The 22,571-nt window shown below is 39.7% G+C and overlaps 3 protein-coding genes across 10 annotated transcripts in view; 2 read left to right on the top strand and 1 right to left on the bottom strand.

Moving 5' to 3' along the window:
- The first annotated feature begins 550 nt into the window (after positions 1-550).
- Positions 551-10,116, top strand: KCTD9 (potassium channel tetramerization domain containing 9). Of its 4 annotated transcripts, none has more exons than XM_026081841.1 (12): positions 552-659; positions 1,856-1,977; positions 2,678-2,721; positions 2,900-2,996; positions 3,525-3,583; positions 4,170-4,298; positions 4,919-4,986; positions 5,090-5,185; positions 5,934-6,083; positions 6,475-6,580; positions 6,864-6,997; positions 7,820-10,116. In XM_026081841.1, the coding sequence occupies exons 1-12, from the start codon at positions 612-614 to the stop codon at positions 7,934-7,936; spliced, it is 1,170 nt and encodes a 389-aa protein (XP_025937626.1). In that variant the 5' UTR covers positions 552-611; the 3' UTR covers positions 7,937-10,116. The 4 variants fall into 4 exon arrangements, with proteins under 4 accessions (XP_025937627.1, XP_025937626.1, XP_025937629.1 ...); XM_026081844.1 differs by lacking the exon at positions 552-659 and adding an exon at positions 899-1,213; XM_026081843.1 differs by lacking the exon at positions 552-659 and adding an exon at positions 899-1,219.
- Positions 10,117-13,416: 3,300 nt separating this feature from the next.
- On the top strand, positions 13,417-17,824 carry GNRH1 (gonadotropin releasing hormone 1). The gene is made up of 3 exons (XM_026081771.1): positions 13,417-13,688; positions 14,369-14,464; positions 16,497-17,824. Exons 1-3 carry the CDS (start codon positions 13,548-13,550, stop codon positions 16,536-16,538), a joined length of 279 nt encoding a protein of 92 aa, XP_025937556.1. The 5' UTR covers positions 13,417-13,547; the 3' UTR covers positions 16,539-17,824.
- Positions 17,825-17,939: 115 nt separating this feature from the next.
- Positions 17,940-22,571, bottom strand: part of DOCK5 (dedicator of cytokinesis 5) — an 89,761-nt gene continuing 85,129 nt past the window's right edge. For 4 of the 5 annotated variants that reach the window (XR_003256044.1, XR_003256040.1, XR_003256042.1 and 1 more), the window contains one exon: positions 17,940-22,571. The gene's annotated coding sequence lies outside the window, so the exon portion shown is untranslated. The other variant, XR_003256041.1, reaches the window with a different exon arrangement.

Below are 22,571 nucleotides of genomic sequence, written 5' to 3'. Positions count from 1 at the left end.
CGCCCGCCCCAGCGCTGCCCCACAACCGCCAGCCTCGCGCCCGCCTCCCACATTCAAACCGGGCCGCACCACTGCGTATCCCTCCGCGCCTCCGCCCCTCTGCCCTCCCCCTTAGCGCCCAGCAGCCGGTAGGCGTCACGCCCAGAAATGCACGAGGAAAAGGCGGTTCAGGGGAGCCCGGCCCCGTGCCTCCTTCCCGCCCCTCGCGCCGCTAGGGCTCCACGGGGAGCAGGGACTCTTTGCCTGCGGTGCGGAGGCATCACAATCCGGTACCTCACGCGGTGAAGTGACCCTTTGGTAACGGTCCGCCGAACGAACACCGCCCGCGTGACAGGCCTCACCAATCAGGAGGCTAGGCTCCAGTTCCGGTCTTATGCAAATATAGCGCTTTGCTCCTCCCCTGATTGGCTACGAGCGGCGCTACTCCCGCCCCACTCCCCGCCGCCCCCATTGGCACATCCCCGCCCAACCCGCTGCCCCTCCGCTCCGGCGGGGCGCGCTCCTTATTGGGCAGCGGGCGCGGCTGCGATTGGCCGCAGCCCATGTCGGTCAGCGGGCGCTGCCTTCCGGGTGCGGCCGGAGGAGCGGGGCGCCGCTGCCGCCGCCGCAGCATGAGGCGGGTCACGCTGTTCGTTAACGGCAGCCCCCGGAACGGGAAGGTGAGGGGCGGCGGGCGGCGGCGGGGCCAGGCCCGGCAGGCAGGCAGGCAGGCAGGCAGGCCCTCCCTTCCTTCCTCCGCGGGGTGCCGGGTCCCTAGCCTGCTTGCGGAATCGAAGCCCCCCCCCCCCCGGCCCGTTCCGTTCCCCTCCCCGCGCCGCCCCGGGGCTCGGCGGAGCGCCCGGGGTGGGGGCCGCCGCTGCCGCCACCGCTGCCCCTCGGCCGCCCCCCGCCGCCGCGCGTTCCCCTGCGGTGCCGCAGAGCCGCGGGGAAGCCCGGGGCGATAGCGCTGCCGCGGGTCTCGCTCCTCCCTTCCGCCCCCTGCGCTGCTGCCCGGGCTCTGGTTTCGTCCCCGTGGGGGCCTGGTCCTGGGGCCGCTGCAGAGCCCGGCACAGCCCGCGTGGCCTTCGGAGCCAGCCAGGCTTCATTCGCTGTATTCCGGCATCGACTGACGTTTCTGCACGCGGGCGCTCGAGAGAACCGCCGGCGGCTAAGATGCGCTTGCTGACGTTGCGCTGCGGTTAAAGTCACCTTCGGATTGCCATTACTAATGCAGGTCCTGGTATTCTGGGCGACAATGTAAATTAAGTCCTGCAGGCTGCTTATGAAGCTGTCTTTTGTGAAATGGCCATCTGAGTCTGGAATGGCCATTAGCCTTAAATTCTGCGTAGAAGAAATACCACCAAACCAATACGGTTTAGAGCCGGCAGGTCTCTGCCGTGTCTAACCAATACTGCATGTGACCGTTTTCTGTTGGCTAGGCAATAAATAATCTTGCTTAAACTTTTCTGACTTGTTAAAACCTATCTAGTCTCAAGAGTGAGCGTAGCTCAAGTTTCAAGGCTCAGCCACCACACAAGCAGAATAGGAAATGGCCCAGCTATGCAGTTCTACCAAATGTAATCCATGATTTCCTTAGAGAAATAAACAGCTGAGTCATAATATTCCTATAGCACTGACAGGCATTCTTTAACTGTTGCTACCACTTCTGTACATTGAGTCTTGGCTGAGAGATGTGTAAGTTGCCCCATTTTAAGGGAATTATGTTTCTTATATCAAAGTTGACCCTGTTTTTTTTAAGGAAAGGTCCATACCTGTCTTCCTCTCCCCAGTGAGAAGACACTGATAGCCTGCTACTCTGCAATGACAGAAACTATACATGCACAGTAGCTACAGCTACCTCTCTTTTCTTTTGCAGGTTGTGGCTGTGTATGGGACTTTATCAGACTTGCTGTCTGTGGCTAGTAATAAGCTTGGAATAAAAGCAACTAGTGTTTACAATGGAAAAGGTGGACTCATTGATGATATCGCCTTGATTAGGTAAGGCTTGTCCAATAAAAGTTATCATGGATGAGGATTAAGACACTTAATATCCTATTAATCCTCTGACCTTAATCAGTAACCAGTGCTTTCCTTAAAATCATCTCATCATTTCTAATCAATATGCCAGAGGTTCTTTTATGCCTCAGGGAAAATAATACTGTCTCTTAAACTTCAGAACATGAGTCAGAAATTGATACAAGCTGCATTTTATGCCATTTAACATCACTCTGTGCTGATCCACAGCACAATGTATACACCAGGAGCATCCCACTATTCTAGTCTTGCACATGTCATTCTTATTTTTGTTAAACTGATGGGGTAGCATTTAGACGAGGTTTTTAGAATAGGCAGACGAATTGTAGCATTGCATTAACTTCATAAAAAACTCCCAGAGTGGGGGGAAAAGAAACTATTGTGTAAAATTTAACTGGCTAAGTAAAAGAAGTGATCCCTACCAGGTTCGTACGGGTACATATCAGTAGCATCTCTAGTGAAGCTGATAGTATTAAGCTCTGCTGGAACCTGCAAAATTAAGATAAAAATCAGATACTGAACTTCTAACTAATGGCAACTGATTATTATTTACCTGAGACTAATCAGGAGGGGATCCCACTGTCACTTATATAAAAGAACAAAAAAGTATGATTAATGATTTTTCTGCTCTTTTTCCCCACCCCCCTGTCCCCTCCCCTTGCAGAGATGATGATGTTTTGTTTGTCTGTGAAGGGGAACCATTCATTGGTAAGTGTGTGTAATTCTTATGTTTAACATTTTGCTTAATGAAAAGAGGGTTTGTTTTGTTTTAATGTAAATCTAAAACTTTCTTTTCTGGTATTTTTCAAGAGACCTTTACCATATAGAGGACTCAAAAATATTCACAATTCTTCCAATAATTATTGTGTTCTTCTCACTTATGTAGATCCTCAGACTGATGTGAGACCTCATGAAGAATTAACAGGATCACACACAGATTGGTTAACACTCAATGTTGGAGGCCGATACTTTACAACTACACGGTAAAAGTACAACTAGTTTAGTTTTATTCTGAAAGGACTTGATTTCAGTAAAGTAGTTATAGTAGCTTGTCCTTAGTGTACATTCATTTTGTGAGGCTTCAGATGCTCATGAACTAGCAAAATCACTTTGTATGGGGCAGGGGGGCTTTGACTTCTGCAGCTTTCTCAGGATTACATATTTGCTACTACAGTTTTGCAACAATGTAATTCTTTAACAGTTTACATGTGAAATATAACTGATGAAAAGCCTGAACAGGCCTGGAATTATCCCTGGAATATTGCAGTTAACTAAGTGCTTTGTGTTTGAGATACCTTTACAATACTTCAGTTTACTAGGTCAGAAATGTATTTCTCTATCACGTTATATGAAATTAAATCAGTCTAGTATTGTAGCTGTTGGAATGCATATCATGTACCATTATTACCTGCAAGCTGCCAAGGGGAGGAAATACACTCTAACCAGCAAGTGCGTCTCTTGAGCAAAACATTCCATCTGAAAAATAAAATTGTGCTGCCTTTATTTTCTAGGAGCACTTTGGTTAATAAGGAACCTGACAGCATGTTGGCTCATATGTTTAAGGATAAAGGTTAGTATATTGAAATGAAGTTTACCTTTTAACCTAGGAATTAGCAAAAGGCACTATCAAGGTAAAACTCTTGTCTGTATGTTAAAATATCAAAACAGAACATATAATTTATTTTTCCAATGCCTGTGTGATGTTTATCAGACATCTCACAAACTGAGAGTATAATTTCCACCCATAATAAATGCTTTGGGTGTTTTATTTTGGTATTGGATTTTCTTCTTTTTCTTGCACCTTGCTCAGCTTTGTTAATAGTAGTCAACAGAATCAGTTGGCAAACACTGTACAAGACAGTCTTTAGAAGCAAGGGCAGACTAAAATCTTAACACTACTTTTATTCTAGCAATGGTTCTTATACCTATGATAAAGTGTGTTTTAGTTATGTAGAGTAGAAGAGAGAGATTTTTAATGTGCTTTTTTCCTGCTCTTATTTTCCTTCCTTTTCTCTAATGAAATGCCCTTTAAAGTGAAATGTTTGTCATCATAATCCAGGACCTTCTGGTAGTAACAATCTGAAACTGAAGCAAATGCTCTTCTCTTAATACATCAAGTTTAATTTTTTATATATATATATACTTTGTGGAAACAGATGCTTGGGGAAATAAGCAGGATCATAGAGGAGCATTCCTAATTGACCGCAGTCCAGAGTATTTTGAGCCAATCCTGAACTACTTGCGTCATGGACAGCTCATTGTAAATGATGGCATTAATTTGCTAGGTAGGTATTACCTGTATGACTCCTAAATTATTACACTTTGGAAGTTGAACTTTACCTTCAGATTAACATGATAAGACCAGTGGGACTTGTATATGTTCACCTAAAGATTTGGTGCATTTTATTCTCAGTTCAATTCCACATGTTTGGTTTAATGAAGATATACTGTTTAAACTTACTTATCCTGAGAGCTTTAAAAATTCTCCATATTGGATTAATGTGTGGCTGTAATTTTGGATTTGCTATCTTTAACCTACTGCTGGCATTGGAAACATCCTTTCTGAGTTATTTTTTCCTTTTAGCTAAAAGCAAGCTAACGTTACCCAATTATATCTGATATGATGTATGTGGTTGACAGTTTTATTAGCTTATGCATTTCTTAGAGACTCCTTAAACTTCAGCAAGTGATCTATTCATCTTTGTGAGTGTGGCTAAAATGCAGAGTTATTAGAAGAAGTGAAAATCTGTTGAATCCATCCTCTTGCAACAGTAAGGATGGATTAACCTAAAGTTTCTGGCATGTTCTTGGTGTGGCTGTACACTGTCTTCTCCAGTAAGGGAAGAATGCTTTTTTGTTTAATGTCTGCTTGTTGTAAATAATGAACACTGCTTTCTTTTGTTAGGTGTTTTGGAAGAAGCCAGATTTTTTGGTATTGATTCATTAATCGAACATCTAGAAATAGCTATTAAGGTAACTTATTTTCTTTTGTATGTGACTGCGCATGTCCTGTTCTTCCAGGCAATGTATATTTTTAGTCCTGTCCATATTAGTTTTTAAACAACTCTCCCAACAGAATTCGCAGCCAGCTGAGGATCATTCTCCTATATCTCGAAAGGAGTTTGTCCGATTCCTGCTGGCAACCCCAACCAAGTCTGAGCTGCGATGTCAGGTGCGAAAACGCAAACTTTGTCTTGATCTATAGTGTTGGGGTTTGATGGTGATATACCCTGCCAGCATCATGTGACAAAAAACATGAAATTCAAGCCATATGTGTGCTTTTTCCTCTTTTTAGTTGAGTTTTTATTCTAAGCTATAGCAGAGTGACTTTAATGTGCAATTAAAGTGTGCTCTTTGGGGTGCTTTCCTTTAGAATGAAGGTTTCCTGGAGCAGCAGTTTGTTAAGCTGTTTATTTGCTAAGCTGTTATTTAAATGTAAAATGGACTAGCATAACCAAGGACAATGCTTGATAACTTTGCATTTACAGTACATTAGTCTTATGTAGCAGAATAGCTAGTCTTGTTAGATATATCTGATGACATAACAGGAAAAAGCCTGTATAAGTACTGCAAACTCTAGTTAGGTTTGACCTGAGGTGCCTTATATTTTGCTCTCTGAAGATCTGAATTTAAATATAATGAGCATATAAGCTTCCCATTCTTTTGCATATGAGAAAAGTTTTTATGTGGGGGGCAAAGTCTTCTGAGATGGATTGTAAGAATAAATGTCTGGTGTTCCAAATGCTCCAGGAGTTCTGCATCCTATGCACTATATTATTCTTCTGTATGAATGAGAAGAGTGTTGTAGAAAGCAAATTTTACAGCTGAAGAAAAGTACTGAAGGTTGTATTGCAGTTCCGATTCTCTTAACTGTTTTAGTTTCAGAGCTACGTCTCATCTTCTCTTTTTTTTTTTTTAAGGGTCTCAATTTTAGTGGAGCAGATCTTTCACGTCTAGATCTTCGATACATAAACTTCAAGATGGCTAACCTAAGCCGTTGCAACCTAGCACATGCCAACTTATGCTGCGCAAATCTTGAAAGAGCTGACCTCTCTGGATCAGTGCTTGATGTAAGAATTGTTGTGTCTTGGGCTGTCCTTTAGTTATTTTAAGGGAAGAGGAATTGGAACAAGCAGATAAGTGTAAAACATTTGTAGTTCTTCTGTTTTCTTGAATTATTCTAGCTAGATCAATTCAAAAGCTATTTGAAAAAAAGCTAAAAACAAAAGTAAAAAGAAAAAAAAAGAAAAAAAGGCATTGGGAGAGAATTACCTACCTTCTTACAAAGATGGAGAAGTAATAGTATAGCAAGTACTTACACTGCCTCCCAATACCAAGACTGTTCTGTGCTTTAATAGGATTCACTGCATAAAGAGAAATGAAGACTATAATCTGATAATCTTTGGTATTGTTAATCCTCGCATTTTTATAAATGTCAATGATACATCTGTCTCTTATCAGTGTGCAAACCTCCAGGGGGTAAAGATGCTGTGTTCCAATGCAGAAGGAGCATCTCTAAAAGGGTGCAATTTTGAAGATCCATCAGGCCTTAAAGCTAATTTGGAAGGTAAGAAGTCTTTGCCTATTAGCTACTGTGTGGAAACTGAACAACGTATGTTTTTAAATAAAGAAAATACATATGGCATGTGAAAGATTCAGCCATGGTTTGTGCATTCCATGTTTTCATGAGAAGATGCCACAAATATGGGATTGAATATGTGACTGTATAATCATTAAATCCCAAGTTCTACCCTGACCTCTATCAATTTACATGGGTCTGAGCAAGCATCATTGGAGTTACGGAGTTTCTGACTGTTCTTTCTCATAAAACTACTCTTTGTGTATTTTAGGGGCTAACCTGAAAGGTGTTGACATGGAAGGCAGTCAAATGACAGGAATTAATCTCAGAGTTGCAACGCTGAAAAATGCAAAACTAAAAAACTGTAATCTTAGAGGAGCAACTTTGGCAGGAACTGATTTGGAAGTGAGTTATGATTCATTTCATATACTGACTAGTCAACTGATAAAATTTTAGGGATTGCTGGCTTTTGGCTGAGTTTTCCAGCTTCAAACTAGTCATAATGCATAAGTACTTAAGGAAAATAGATTAGCTTTTCATTAGTCTTAGTGAGATATGGATGATCTGGGGAATCACATTTCATTCCTGCCTCAATTTGGAAGATTAGTCTAAAGTCTTGGATTTGCCAGCTCCACAAAGGCACAGGAATGGCTTGTATCTTCTCAAAAGTGATGCATGGAAATACTGTTAAACTTAACTGTTAATGTTAGATCATGCCATCACTGGAGAGAAATGCCATTGCTTGGGCTTTGTGTTTTTTCTGCTGGGACAGCATTTATAGAGTAATGAGAGACTCTTACCTGACTGTTGGCATGTCATATACACCACTGTCTCTATTACAGTAGAAGGACAAACTAGCTCATTTTGCAAGCTATTTACATGGCAGTTCTTCCTCAAGTATTAGAGAAGTATTCAGAGTAATAACTGTTGAGATTGCAAGAGGCAGCTTCTTTGTAGCTTTTTTCAGCATGCATTAGTAACTTCTGTAAGATAATTTGTTATGAAGAGTGTAAGTTTAACAACTTAAAAATAAGTCCAGCTGTTACTGTGAAAAGCAACTACTCTCTTACAAGAAATAACCAAAACTCTGAACTAGAATGATAGACTACAAGAGGTTGAAATTAATGGTAGTGTACATGGCTTCTGTATCAATGTATTTAAGGTAAAATTTTGAACTAAGTTCTGGGTATACTTCAACTAATACATATTTTTTCTTTTACCCTTTAGAATTGTGATCTGTCAGGTTGTGACCTACAAGAAGCTAATTTGAGGGGATCTAATGTAAAAGGAGCTATCTTTGAAGAGATGTTGACACCTTTGCACATGTCTCAGAGCGTCAGATAGGGAAGAGAACTTGCTATAGAGGAAGCAATCAAAACACTTATTGTGACTTTTTTCACCTGCTCCCCTTATTAAGTTAGAAGCAATGTTTATTAGACAACTTATATTTGCAGTAGTGCCTAAGTAAACTCTTCTCTGATCACTTTTGGGGGAGGGAGCTTTTATTTAAGAGAGAGAAATAGATACTGTTTCTACCTTTGTGAATAGAGTGAGGAAGTGGGCCGGTTCTAGAACCGGAATGTGTGGCTTTTAGTTTTTTTTAATAGATTCATTGTTTAGCATTGCATTTGGAATGCATTTTAATTTATAAAGCACAATATATGCAATTCTATTTATTAAATCTGTAGCTGCAATATGAATAGAAAATGTTATTCATGTATAGTAGCAAAAAAGTTGAGGTTTACAGTTAGATTAGTGTATCTACAGTTAGTTTCTTCATTCATGCACAATGTATTAAATGACAGATGTGGTTGAGCCAATGTCCACATGACACTTTCAGGTACTCTTTTCTTTTGGGGTGAAAACAGTAGTTAACTGTAGTTATGGGTAATGTATTGCCTTGTAGTAGTTTGTATTCAGGTATAGAACAGCTCTATCATGTTCTAAAATACACAGTGGAAGTCCCTTCCACTGAAGAGATTGCATTTTAAAAAAGAAAACCTTTACATACACAGCAGATTTAGTTATAACTAAAACAACCCTGTTCAAAAATGGGATGGCTTTTTTAATCCTTTCCAAATTAGTGTGGAATTGCATTATCACAGCTGGTGAGAAAAATGCTCTTGCTTTCAAATATCCTATCCACTCCCAAGCTTGAGTACCTGTAGCTTTTTTGTTCTTAGTGGGCAATTAAATGTAGATAGAGAAATATAATCTACTGTCACCAAACTAGAGATGGGCATTGGGGCCACAGCACATACTCCTTCCTCCCTGTCATTACTCCACTATATGGATGAATGGCACCTGTTTCCCTCAATGTACTATGCAAATACCCTTGTACACTGAATCCTTGAAAGCATGGGCATAATAACCCTTTGCCAGCCAAATCTTATATTCCTCTTTGGGCCTGCTAAAAGTGGCTGTGGAAGCCTCTTGCATGGGGCAAAAGCCCCTTTCTACAACTGCTTTACTTGTGAGCAAACAGGGAACTACATGACTTCTGCAGTGCAGAAAGTGGTGCACTTCATTTAATAAGCTGTTTCCACTATAGTATCAATCTAGGAGCTCTCATCTAACAAAACTTTTATTTTATACACAATCAAAAAGCACATGAAGAAACTATACCAAAAAAAGGTGCATCAAGAACTCTTACCTCAGATGCTTACTCAAAATACCCCAAAGTTGAAACTAACCTTGAATCTAAGGGAATACAGCTATTACTGGAAGTTAAGAACAAATGTATCCTAAAACTTACAGACTGTGACACTGTTAGCAGTGGTTTGAATTTCCACAGCTACTTCAGTGGGTTGCCTTGTACTTCTTGCAGTGTGGATTTACTGCCCTCTGAACAGAAGTTGTATTGTCTCAATAGTAACTATGAAAATGCTGCTTTGCCATTAATCTAGAAACATTAGTTTAGGAACAATATATGATTTCTGTGGGGGAATTGCAAGATTCTCCCTTTTCAAGTTGGGTTGACTCAGGCATATCACATGAACTTCTGGGACTCAAAATCCCACAGCCATGTGGTTCAGAATTGTTTTTTTTTGTTGTTGTTGTTTCCAGATTCCCAGGCCTCTTGATCTGGCTCTAGGACAACACTGTGTCCTTGGTAAAATACATCTGTATGTTCAAGGGAAATGCTTCATCAGAATTTTTGGAGTCCTTTCTCCCACATCATCACTTTCATTAAGAGTGGTGTATATGTTGTAGAGGAAGAAGACTCCTAGGGCTAAAGAAATAAATGAATTATTTTTCTTTATCATATTTTGTAGCTGGCAGAAGTAAAATATTGTATGGAAAAAATCTATTTTCATAATCACTGTGTATAAAATATATTTGAACTTTCACTGAAGCACTATGTTTTGAATAATCACAGCATGTGTCATTGTTCATTCACTTACAAATTTAAGGTACCTCTTTTGCTATGACAAAGCTGTATGAATAGCCTAAAGTGGCCTATTCAGAAATTGCAGGTTCCTGCCTAATTTAAACTGCATTAATAAAAGTGTAAAATATAAAAATGTCTTTGTGTTCTTAATTTAAAAAAGAAAATCTTAAACTTATTTGACTTTTAGTGGAAGGACAATAAGTTAGAAGAGAGTGGCAAATTTGATAGCTGGTGCTTTTCTTTGTATATAAACTTAAGATATTTTGTAGCTGAAGTTGGTATTTGCCTTTCATGAATCCTTCACTGTCACCTTAGCCTGTATTTGTATGTAACCAGCGCCTTCTTAAAAGGACTACTTGCTGTACACTAGGAACTATCCATGCTTGATTACTCATTTTATGAAAAGACTGAGTTTTAGAAGTCGTTATTTCTGCACAGGCAATATGCACCTGGGCAGAAAGCAAAAGAACTATTTTTGCTTTCAAACTTAAAGCTTATTTGTCAGAAAAATAAGTAAACATACTTTGTGTTGTGGCAATTGCTGCGATGTTTCTGATTCATTCAGTTCCAGAACTTTAACATGACATCTTTTATGGTGTTTTGACTTCTCATTCATCTGCAACAATTTTCAGATTTGCTTTGTCCCCACCATTCATACTTGCTTAATACATTTTTGGAATCAGAAGTCATTAAGCCCAATTTACACAGTGCACATGCCTATTTAAAGCACTCTTTCCACATTAAAGATCATCATCACATAGCACAAGCAGCTACAGAGCAGTAATCTTGACCATGTCTTACTGCACTAAATAAGGAAGTGCTAAAGCACTTCCATAAGGAGAAAAAAAAAAAAAAACAAAAAACCCCCACTTTGTTCAACTTTGCTTTATGAAGTACTTATGATTTCAGTCTAGTAAACTCAGCGGCACTGCCGTGACAATACAAATTCAGCAAATCTACATAGATGTTAGAAATCACCCTGAGAACAAAATTGGGAAAAATCTAGTTCTTATTGCAGTGTCTCAAATACAGTGTACTTCTGGGTTAGGAATGCTCTCTAAAAGACATGAGAATGACTCAGTATGTTGGGATAAACCTTTCTAGCACTTCTGATGGAAGAGAGGTCTTGACTCTTGGAACTGATAACCACAAATGCAGATTTTCCAAACAGCTCTTAGGCTTCCATTTAGGTACCTAACTGCAGTGGCAAGTATTACAATTGCTCTTCCTGAAAAACAGAAGAATCTAGTGCATTTGAAGGTCTGAACTCATCTGAAAAGTCTACCTCAGCCATGTTTTCAAGTCTCTGAAAAGTAAAGAGAAGTCACACTCTAGACCCAGCTTTGCACTTTAATTTTTTTGACAGCATAAAGCTGGCACCTGTCTGACAAGCCCAGACTGAAACACTCCCAGACCTTGGATCAGACTTCCGTTCGGACTCTGCCTGTGCCAAAATCTGAGTACAGCTAGTTGGTTTCCATTATGCAGGGCTGTAAAAGTATTTGTGGGTTGCTATGCCATGCAAATAATAAAACGAAAACAGCTCTCATCTTTTTCTTAACCTCCCAGCTTCTTTATATAACTTGTGACTGCAGTCTACAGTCTAAGAGAAGACAGAGGAACACTCGCTAACCAGTGCAGTTCATAGCGCCCTTTTTGACATGCTTCTGTAGGTCAGCTCTGCAGCTACAACACAATCCTGCGCAGAGACATAGCTGTTGAGAGATGTTAAGGGTAGGCTGTCAGTAGACGTAGCTTAACACGGTGGGTTAATAACAGGTGCAATTACTGGGCTAAGCAGGATCCCTATCCTTCAGGATGAACAAAATCTTCTATTTACCTTTAAATAACCTTAATTTTTGGCAGGCTGATCAGGGAAGGAAGTAGCCTTAAAACACTATTGCAGGAAAATCTCCCTTCTAAAATGATTGCCTACCCTGAACTAACATTTCTCCAATGGAAACAAACCATTCTCACAGCTTGATCAGTTTTATCAGCTAAAGTTAAACGTTGGCTAGTCTTGCTGTGATGTTGCATTAGAGCAGGAAGAATTACTTTTTGTCAGAGTCACTTAATCCTTCTTAAATTATTTACTTATTCTTTAATCCATTAATCTGACAGAAGTCATGGCAGGGGACCCCATCGGGGAAAGAGATGTTAAAAGACTACTAAACGTGATACATTCATGTATTATCATATATTATGTAATGATACATTCAATTGCACATAAAAGGGTGCATAGCAAGTCAAAATAGCTGCCAGAAGGATAAAAAAATCAGATTTCTGCAGTCAAAGTTACTGAGTTTGATGCCTCAATACAAGTGGCTACCAACCTCTTTAAAAATCCTGCAGTGCATAAACTCTCAGAATGAAGAGCCCCAGAAATGCTTATATATATCCATATGTAATATTACACATATATAAAATGTTAGTGCCTGGAAGTCCTATTCATGAAAGAGGCCCCATCATAACATAACAATGAGAAGATCCCTTCCCCAGCACGTTTACAATCTACTCGTCTATTAGATCTACTTAACACCACTTTTCAGTTTATAGATCAAAGACTATGAAGGCACTTTAAAAACATTTAAGGGCTGGACTTTCAAAGGGGCATGCAAAATGTTCTGTGCACTTGTGCAAACTTAGGTTCTTACTTACATCCCAAAGGACTCTGTGTTTCCTTCAGGCCTGACATAGACTAAATGGAATTCCTCCTCTGTTTCAACTGCTGTAAACCCCTCTCAACAAATTCAAACTTACCTTTTTTTTTTTTTAATTTAACAAATTAGAAGCCATTGAAAAGAAAGTTTGCGTTTTCTCCAAGGGGCAACAGCAGTCAGCTAGGTTGGCTGTTACCTTTATGGGCTTTAGAGAAAAGAGCTGAATTTAACAGCTACATCAGGGGTGTTCCAATTATGTGCTTTACTTCTGCATTACAGCAATTTTAAGAAGAAAATTGCAGCCCATGAGATAGAATTAGATTAAGTTACCTGCTGTGAAAGGTTTGGTGTTGAGGTGGTTGTATATAAAAAGGGAGATGACAACATGCAGGACATTTTCGAGACAGGAGGAGCTGGAGCAATTCTGCAGCTTCTTTCATCAAGCAGGTAATGTGCTTGAACAACACACCACATCCCATTTTACTTAGTCCTTACAGATGCTTGCAGTAGAAGTCACTTGCATTGGAAGAGAATGCAAAGAGCCCTTTTATAAAGAGTTGGGACATTAGAACTGGCTAAACTGAACGTATCTGTCAAATACCAGCAGGGACTTTCATTAAGCCTTTGAGGTCCCGGCCCTCCTGAAATTCTGAAAGGGTGTTTAAAAAACCTAATTTAGAGCTCCATCCAATTTTTTCAGATATCAGTTTTTTGATAATGGGCTAATTGCATTCTGAGGGGCTCAAAATCCAGCTGTGGATCACACATTGGCATAATACCACTGGAATGCAGAAGATTGGAACTGAAGAGTCACTCCAGAAATGTAACATTTTCATGATTCTGTAAGATAGAAATTGACCTATAATGCCAGTACAATAGGAAAGGTGTTTTGCTCTCTCACAGAATGGAGAAGTCCAGGAAGATGTTCATCAGTGTCGTCCTGCTTATTGCAGCTGTGGAAATCTGCTTTGCTCAACACTGGTCTTATGGCCTACAACCAGGGGGGAAAAGGAACGCTGAAAATCTGGTAGAATCATTCCAAGAGGTAAGTTCTAGATTTTAAAGCAACCTTGTCCTTCTAACTAGAATACCTTATATGTACAGGATGCAAGCAAGACAACCATGACAGTATCAGAGATGAAAGAGGCTTTGCTGTATGCGTATATATTATACACACACACTTCTTTATTAATCGGAAAGCTAAGAGTGATGCAGTTTAGGGAAAGATGACATTTGACAAGATCTGCACCAGCTATTACACGCAGATATCTCGGGCAGCCTGCTCTAAGGGCAAGATGGAAGTTTTAATTCTAAATTAAACCCGAATTCACCATCTCCATATTTTCATCCAATATTCTGAATGGCAGTTTTATGACAACGTTCATCCACTTCAGTGTGAATGTGGCAATGAGCAGCTGTCACGTGGTAACCAATTAGACAGTAACCACTTAGATGAAGTATTCAAGTCATAAGGCAGATGTGAAAGGCTCCATCCACCACTGTTTTTCCCCATGCTTTCTAATATTCTATTGCTTCATCTGTAGTCCCTCAAAATAGCAATTCCTACATCATAATTTTAAATTTACTGCAACACAGTAGTAGCAGTTGGGAAGAGGTGAATTTAAATTGTAAAGTGGAGCAGTTTCATCTTCATCTGCAACTATGGTGGGCTTGCCTTAGAAGAAGAATCTCCTTTCATGAAGGCTATATCCTTTCCCAATTCAGATTGAAAACCAAATGGAAAAACTGGAGGAAATGCAGAAGACTGAATGCCCAGGCCCCTATCAGCATTCCAGGTTTAGTGATCTGAAGGGAGCCCTGGTAAGTAACGTTTGTTTAGCACTATGGGAAAATTAAGGGACTGTCTCAAGCTGGGAAAGGGCAGAGAGGGGGGAGAAAAAGGGGTGGAGGAGGAGGAAAAGGCATCTAAGTTCAGTTCATATGTGGCAATATTGACTCTGCCTTTATTATCTGCATTATTATCTAGTACCTCAGAATCACAGTCCAAGAACAGGACTGCATTAATCTTGATGCTCCCATTCTAGTAAGGTCATTACTCACCAAATTAAAAACAAAAAAAATAAAAGGAGTGAAATACATTCTACCTTCATTCCAAATCTTTGCAGCATTCGCAGATGCTTAACTTCAAAGGCACACTTTGCCAGCTGAAGGATCAGGCCATATGGAAGCTGCTGCTCCCAAGGTCCCTAGACTGGGAAATGTATTTTCCATTAGATGCTGTAATGCAATGACAGCAGAGACTGTGTACAGACTAACTGCCACAAAAAGAACACTCAAGCAAAAATGTGCTCTTTAATTAATATAACAGCACCTTAACTAGGGCAGATGCTCACTACTTTCTGGGAAGTGACTCTGAGCTGCTCCTAAAAATTGAGACACTCAACCATCTCTACTTCATTTTTGAAGTGTTAAAAAAAAAATAAAAAAAAATCAACTACATACTCTTGCCTTTCACTGAGGAAAGGCTGGTCTGAACAAAGGCTCATAAACTCAAACACGCTAAAGCACACTGAAGAGTTTGACTTCATTTGGATTTTCATGCAGAAATTACCTAAACTCCTTTTTTTTTTTTTTTTTTTTAAGATCATCTTTAATCATGTTTGTACTGAACATATCATTGTGGGGCATTCATCTACATCTCTGGCTTCCAATAGCACTATTGGCAGTATGAAGAGCCAACCACAGTAACTTAAGGTGCTTACATATCTTTTTTTATTGCAAGAGACTATATTAGGCAGGGAAGAGATACCAGAAAAAATGTCAGAATATTTCAGATGAGTTCTTTGATATCTCTTGCTCACTCAGGGAAACTTAGCTTTCCTTTGCAGAGCTGAAGGCTACCCAACTGGATGTTTAGGTTTGCTGGTTGGAAATTGCTGGTAATCGTGCATGATAAGTATAAAAAGTGTTTTTTTAGATTTATTTTGCATCTCTTACTCCTGTAGCATATTCTGAATCATGTGGCCTTCTCCTTTTTTTTTTTTTTTTTAACTGCTTAATGACAGTGAAAACAAATTAAACCTTTTCCAGATGCAGCTTTTCCAGTGTAACACATTCCTGGAGTTGCTACAGGAATGTTATGCAATGAGAGGGGAAGTGTCAGGAAATGGTCCACCCCATGGAAAAAACTTTTCAACTTATCTTCATCATTTCCTGGAGAAGCTAATAGTGTGTGCAAATAAAGATACACCTAGCTAAGACACAGAAGGAAAAAGCATATTCAGGGAGCATTTCTATCCAAAACACCTCCACCTATCAACTCAGAGACAATAATGTAAACAAACGTTCCAGTAGAAGACCAGATCCAGTAGGATGTGATAAAAGAACATGTTTTCCCTTCTAACAGCACTAAGGTTTGCCATGGAATGGTAACAGGGCAAATTTCCCACACTCTAATAACCCTCTAACACTTCTGCAAGCGTAGCTTTCTCGTCTCTGGTATCCTGACCAACTGCTGAGCTCACAGAGACATTTCACATACTGACGCTTTGGATAAGCTCATGCTTCTTGTCCTAAACTGCTGCCACAACGTACTGTTCAACAGCTGTTGGGTTGTACTCCAAGAAGTGCTGCAGTGGGGGGCCCATTAACAGATGTAAAGTTGGGCATGCACTTTGGGATGAAAAGGGCTATTATAAGTGTCAGTTACATTACGCCATGTTCAGATCCACACGCAGGTGGCACAGAGATCAGCTTGGGTCAGTTTGATGTCATTCTAATCCTCCTTCCAATCAAGATCATAATACAAACATTTCAGCATCTGACCACGCTTTAAAATTCCATCAATGTAACTTTTTTCCTTCTAAACAAAGTATATAATGTGTGTTTACAGGCAAGTCTGATTGAAGGACAAGCTAGCCGGAAGAAGATTTAAACCAAAGTCAAATGGAACAATGAACTCGGAGTAAAATTTGAAAGCAATGTTAAAAACAATTCCTCCTAAGATGACCTCTGCGTAGATTGCATTATGTGAATAAATATTCTGAAGTTACATGTAAATTGTGGAAGATATTGTTGTGTAGAATACTAGCTTATAGGTAAAGAGAACACAGTCTAGTGCAGTGGCAGGAACTCAGTAGCATAACATCATCTGCATCATGGCCTGCAAGGAAAACTCAAACCTGACAGCTTTTGTTTCACATGTACAGACAACGCCCAGGCAGAGGCACTGTCTGATCTCAGAGTCTCTAGATATGATGGTAATACAAGCTTTTTTTAAAAACTCAGAGATAAACTTACTGTTGGAATGCAATTCCACTCACACTTCAGTAATCTATGCATGTACGAAGAACGTTTTTAACCGGTCTTTTTTTGTCGGTTCACTCAAAAACTACATTTATTCTAAAAAAAGTATTTACAAATTTTACAGTAGTTAATACATTTAAAAAAAAAAAACACAAAAAATTTATACATCTTGCTTTACAGTCTTAGTGAATCATGCCATTTACCTAGAAATTCAGACTCCTGTTCCAAAGCTTAGCTCCTACTTTTTCTCCAAAGCAGTTTAAAAGTCGTATACCTCTGTATAAAACAAACAAAAACTGGAGACCATGTTTCTGAAAGTTTCAAAGTATGCAGACATGCACATTTAGTGTTTTCAATGACAGCCTTAGATCAGAACAGTCAGACAAACACCATACAAACAAGTTTTTGTTTTGTTTTGTTTTGTTGTTTTTTACTCCTCTCTTTCCAAGCAGTTGTGAATCCTTTACGTACTTGCTACAGTGCAGATGCACACTATCCTCAGGGTGCTTACCAGACTCGATTTTCCATACTGCCATTCTGGAAAGCACCCCTCAAAGACTGCGATATGCAGGCACAGATACTAGCATGACCTGGCTTTATCAACTGGGGGCAGATTTTCCAGAGCACATACTAGTAAACCTAGCTGCTCCAATTAGTAAACGTACGTTAGCGTCAGAAGCAGTTAAATATACATTGCAAGCATTAATAGGAATTTTAAGAGGAGCAGAATTAGGTGAATCTCACGTGCTTTTAAAAAGCCCAAGTCCTGCCATGCCATCAATTGAACCACATTATTTATAAATTTTTGTTTCTGATGCAGTCCTAGGAAAAGCTCACCCTGGTCCACTAGATAATTTGGTCTACAATAGTAAATATAAGATAGAGAAGCTTTTAATTAAAAAAAAAAAAAAAAAAGTTGAAGAAGGGAAGCAGTAATTATCAGGAATGTTTTTACTACAAAAAATGAAGTTAAATTACAGATATCAATACTTTCATTTACAATTATATTAAATAAATAAGGAGAGAAAATTTGAGCCATTATCACTATGAGTCTAACTTGCTGTTAATCACTCACCGCAGAACATACACTGGGCTGCATAGTGTGAAGGTTATTAGATGCAGACTCTCAACAACTGCTACATAAACATTACTGTATTTTCTGCCATTGCAGATCACAGAGCAGTTCTCACTGGAATCAGTGTCCTTTCCTAATCCAATAATCTTCTGAAACAGAAAGCTGTCTGCTTCTCTCTCCCCCTGATGTGGATTACAGCCTGTAACATTTTTAAAGAAATTTATCACAGCATGACAAATTTTAATTAAAAGCTCCAGAAAACAAGCGTTGAGCATATTTCTCGAAAGAAAGAAAAATCCTCTAAGACTTGAAATTTAGCACTAGCTTTGAACAGCATGGCTATGAAATGGGATTAGATTTTGTCTTCTCTGAAGACCGGATATTTAACTTCCAGATTTGTTTTATTCATAACTACGAACTTGGTAGAAATGCTGCTGTTTGCTTTCATTTCTGGTATGCAGAAATGACATCATTATGGACTGCTCCCCTACCCCCATTTTTAGCCCTACAGTTTGAAGGATATTAGATGACTTTTCCAAAAGCATCCAAGTCATGTGGAAAGATGATTCTTATTTTGAAAACTAAGCAGTGAGACTTTAGATCATCTCTGGAATTTAATCTCAGAACTTAAATCAGGTAGGTACTGTAGCAAAACAAACAAAAAACACTAAAAATCACAATACTTTAAAAGAAAAAAAAAAAAGAGGTCTGGTGGGATTTTTCACAAGAATCTGGGCACTTAATTCCACTTCATCAGAATCAGTGAGGCCCCACACTTATTCACACACTTAAATGCCCAGCTGCTTTTAAAAATTTGCCACTTAGAAGACAATATTTTTTTCCCCCCAAAACTGGCAAGAAGTCCCTAAATCATTTAGGCACAGTACAGAAGTTTCAGCTTTTACCTCTAAGGAAGCTATGGTGACTTGTATCAGCTGAGAACATGACCCTTCGTCACCACCAACAAAACCCCCAACTTTTAAGTCCCTTTCTGGTATAGAGAATCTACCATGAAAATGCCCAAAACATCTTGGGAGGGGAAGTCTCCTTCTCACCCTCTGCTCTTTAGGCAAACAGTTGTCGCTTTCCTTCCAACAAGGGTGAGGTCTCAGCTACAACAGTCTCCTTGCTGCCTTTGTTGTTGGCCAGCTGAAGAAGAGCCTGAACCGTGCAGACAGCAAACCAAGAAACACTCTAAGGTGAGACAGTGCAATTGCAAGGCAGAGCAGACAGTAAGATAACATCTTCACTGCTTTTTAAGGAGTTTGGCTCTAAAGTAAAAGCCAAAGATCAAAACATAAATGAGAGGCCTGTATCAGGCGCTGCTCAAATTACACAAAGCACTGGAGCTTCCTAAAGTTCTGCCTGCATTAGGGTGGGTTAAAACAACAGCCCCACTTGCTCCCCTGACTCTCTAGGTGACTCAGGCATCTTGCTAGCTCAGATACTAGCATCTAGGAGCAGCACACAGGAGAGAGAGAGCAACTGTTGATATTCCTGATGACTGGCAGCTGCATGATCCAGGGGTAGGGGCAAGGGGAGGATAATTAACCACTTACATACACCAAGTATTTTGTCCATAAATCTAGTCTATAATGACAGCAAAGAACAGGGGGGGGGAAGGGAGAAAAAAATGGTAGGGAGATGGACTAACAATGGACTCAGAAAAGCAGTCAGAACCAAATCTCCTCAAGGTTCAAGTGCATTATGTTAAGGATCATTAAAGATCAGCTGAAAAATCCTTCTCTGAGGTCAGACTCATCCCAGTGAAGTCTTTTGGCTCAGGCCAGTTCCCTGCTTTAGGAAAAACATGTAGTGAGCACACAAGATACATTTAAGAGTTAAAGTTACTAAAGCAGATCAGAAAGGCAGGGAAATAAGACTCCACAAAAGTTACCTGGAACTAAAATACCGAAACCTGACCCCTACAGTGGACAAGCCATTAGCTGGGATTCCTGCAGAGTCTCCTTTGCGTCTGCTGACTTATTGAAAGAGTTAAGAGGCAAATCTGCTCTGAAGAGGAAAGGCATGTAAGAATGAGGTAACTGACAGATGTGGAATGGAGAAAGGGACTGAATTAACAGTAGGTGATGTGAATATATACATTTCCTCAGATTACATCCTGCCATTCTGCCTTAAGCAAGATTTGCACTGAAGACAAAAAGTTCTTGTTCAAGTGAAGAATTTGAGTGTGTGCAGCAGTGGCAGAACGAAGATGTAGGTTACAAGAGGAAGAAGTGGACAAAAACGGAAAGAAAAGAAAACCCAATGGTTTTCAAGTCAAGTAATGTCTATGTCCAAGAACATAGCGAGGAGCTGACAAGTCCTACAATGCACCACAGTGTGGGGGTGAAATATGGTCAAGTCATCCAGAAAGGTTTCAAAGATTCCTCCGAGAAGGCAACAATCCAGAAGACAGTTGTATGTGCACTATAGCAGACATGACTGTGGATATACATGATGCGACTGAAGTGCAACTTTTGAAACATCTCCAACCTGTTTTGTGATGTGAATCTGATACAACTCTTTAATGAATGAAATTCATTACATATGGTTACAAAACCATATGGGCAGCAAAATAAATGCAGTTTCTGCAAGTTTCTTCAGCTGGAGTTGCACAGAAGCCAAAGGAACACACAAAGACAGGAGACAGGACACTTCAGTCTGAACAAAAAAACCCTAAGATTTGGGTTTTTTGAGGGTTTTGTTTTGGCTTCTGAAAAAGGCTTTATTGAAAAAGGCCTTAGCTAGGTTTAAAGAACTTCAATTTTTCAGTAAGGTAATGAAATCAGTTTGAGTCACATAAGTGACTCAACCTCATGGTGTAGTAACCTGCAAAAGAAAAGTATATATATTTATTATTATAAGGTACATATTCAGCAGAGTTTTTAATGCGCCTCCACAGCCTATTCCAAATAATCAGAAGCTAAATGACAGTTATGGTTAATAAGCAAAATCATTTCTTGGAAGAGACGGCCCATGACAAAATCTTCAGTAACACTGATGGTAAAGAAATGGGCCACAAACTGTATGCAAATACCCCAATTTTGCATGGGTTTGGATATAAAATTAGGTCCAAATTCCTCAGCTAGTTCCTCTTTATGATAAATTTTAAGAAACTCTGAACTTCCAAAATTTTGGATCTGGACTTTGCAGGCAAACTCTTTCATGTTTCCACAGACTCATAGTGAAAGGGAACAATAGCAACCAAGTGAATTTTTCCCTTCCCTGGAAAAAAAAACAGTGGAAATAGCAGCAACTACAAAAGCTATGTTTATAAATACGCTATTTGCATAGGCAGAATGGCATGATGAAATATTCTGGCTGAAGGTGACAAGAATAATTCTTACAGATCAAAATAAGAAAAAAAGAATCCTCAGAACCTCACTGGCTTTTCAGCTGGTGGTATATGGGGCACCAACTGGCAGTTGAAACTTTGGGGAGGTATATAAAGAAAGTTTTAATTACATAGTTTAAAAATAAAAGAGGAGGAAAGTTCTTCAATGCATTAATTCTGAAATAGGCAGGTTAGGAATATCTGCTCAGCACAGCAAAAAAAGCTGCTGTAACTATATTTGGAGTGATCTAAGTCTTATAAAAGTAGAGCAGAGTAGAAATTCATTTTGCAAGAGAGGATTTTAAACTGAATTTGCTTCTGGCTTAAGTGCCGCACAAACCATCCGTAAGCCTGCTGCAGAACAGCAAGTCCCCACCCCAGCAGAGCAGCGGTTCTAACTAAGCTGCCTGAACTCCGAGACAAGTAGCTGAAAAGAAGCTGCAAGGTGCAGAATGGATCTGCCAGCTTTAGGGGTATTAATCATAAGTGGTGATGTCCTGTTTTTTAATCAGTCCTCATGTGGCAACTCAGGCATAGAGGAGTGCTGAATGAGTCTAAGGCCCATCTGATCCATAAATAAGGATGACACCTGTGCTGAATTTTCAAACACTGTACAATTGTGAGGAAAGGCTACTCTAATTGTGTGCAACAGCTTTTTCTATAATGGATCATATGAATTTAAAAACATTAGAAAAAGACACATGAATCTAAAAACATTAAAAAAAATCAAGGTCATGTCATTTTTCTCTCTAGACAAATGGAAAGAATGATGCTGACATCCAGACAGAGCAGGAAATAAATAAAAGAGGAATTAGATTAATAACATACTTATAACAGCGTAACTATCCTGTCCTCCAAGGAAAAGCTGCAGAGAGCTGGAGTAATCCAAGCAACAGCAAACTTCATGGTTAATTGTCAAGTCTTTCACATGCATCCCAGATTTAAATGACTCCTTAAAGTCTAGTGCTTGTTAAAAAACTAGACCAAGGAAGGCTATAAAACACAAAATGCAAGAACTGCAACAAATGGGTGTGGGGTTGGGAAGGCGGTGAGGATTGTTTGTTTGCGTGGATTTGGCCAGCCAAAGCATAGGTTACAGTAGTTATCAAACTTGGTTTCTGAGGTCAAGATGTATAGCTAGCCCTACACGCACTCCATCCTTGAAGTTGTTGATATCAATACAGTGCTGGTATCAGTGCAACTTCTACCAATTCTGATATGTTCACAGGAGAGAAGCAACTTTTTACACC

Source organism: Apteryx rowi, unplaced genomic scaffold, assembly GCF_003343035.1.
Source record: "Apteryx rowi isolate R43461 unplaced genomic scaffold, aptRow1 scaffold_56, whole genome shotgun sequence".
NCBI lineage: Eukaryota > Metazoa > Chordata > Aves > Apterygiformes > Apterygidae > Apteryx > Apteryx rowi.
Note: the sequence above shows the minus strand (reverse complement) of the source record. Positions and strands in the feature narration are given on the sequence as shown.

Bases quoted from the DNA above. Each gene is read 5' to 3' on its own strand.
- KCTD9 (XM_026081841.1), top strand. From the start codon at position 612: ATGAGGCGGGTCACGCTGTTCGTTAACGGCAGCCCCCGGAACGGGAAG. The intron at 4,299-4,918 runs GTAGGTATTACC...TTCTTTTGTTAG, and splicing joins TGATGGCATTAATTTGCTAG to GTGTTTTGGAAGAAGCCAGA. The intron at 6,581-6,863 runs GTAAGAAGTCTT...TGTGTATTTTAG, and splicing joins CCTTAAAGCTAATTTGGAAG to GGGCTAACCTGAAAGGTGTT.
- GNRH1 (XM_026081771.1), top strand. From the start codon at position 13,548: ATGGAGAAGTCCAGGAAGATGTTCATCAGTGTCGTCCTGCTTATTGCA. The intron at 13,689-14,368 runs GTAAGTTCTAGA...TTCCCAATTCAG, and splicing joins TGGTAGAATCATTCCAAGAG to ATTGAAAACCAAATGGAAAA. The intron at 14,465-16,496 runs GTAAGTAACGTT...GTGTGTTTACAG, and splicing joins GTGATCTGAAGGGAGCCCTG to GCAAGTCTGATTGAAGGACA.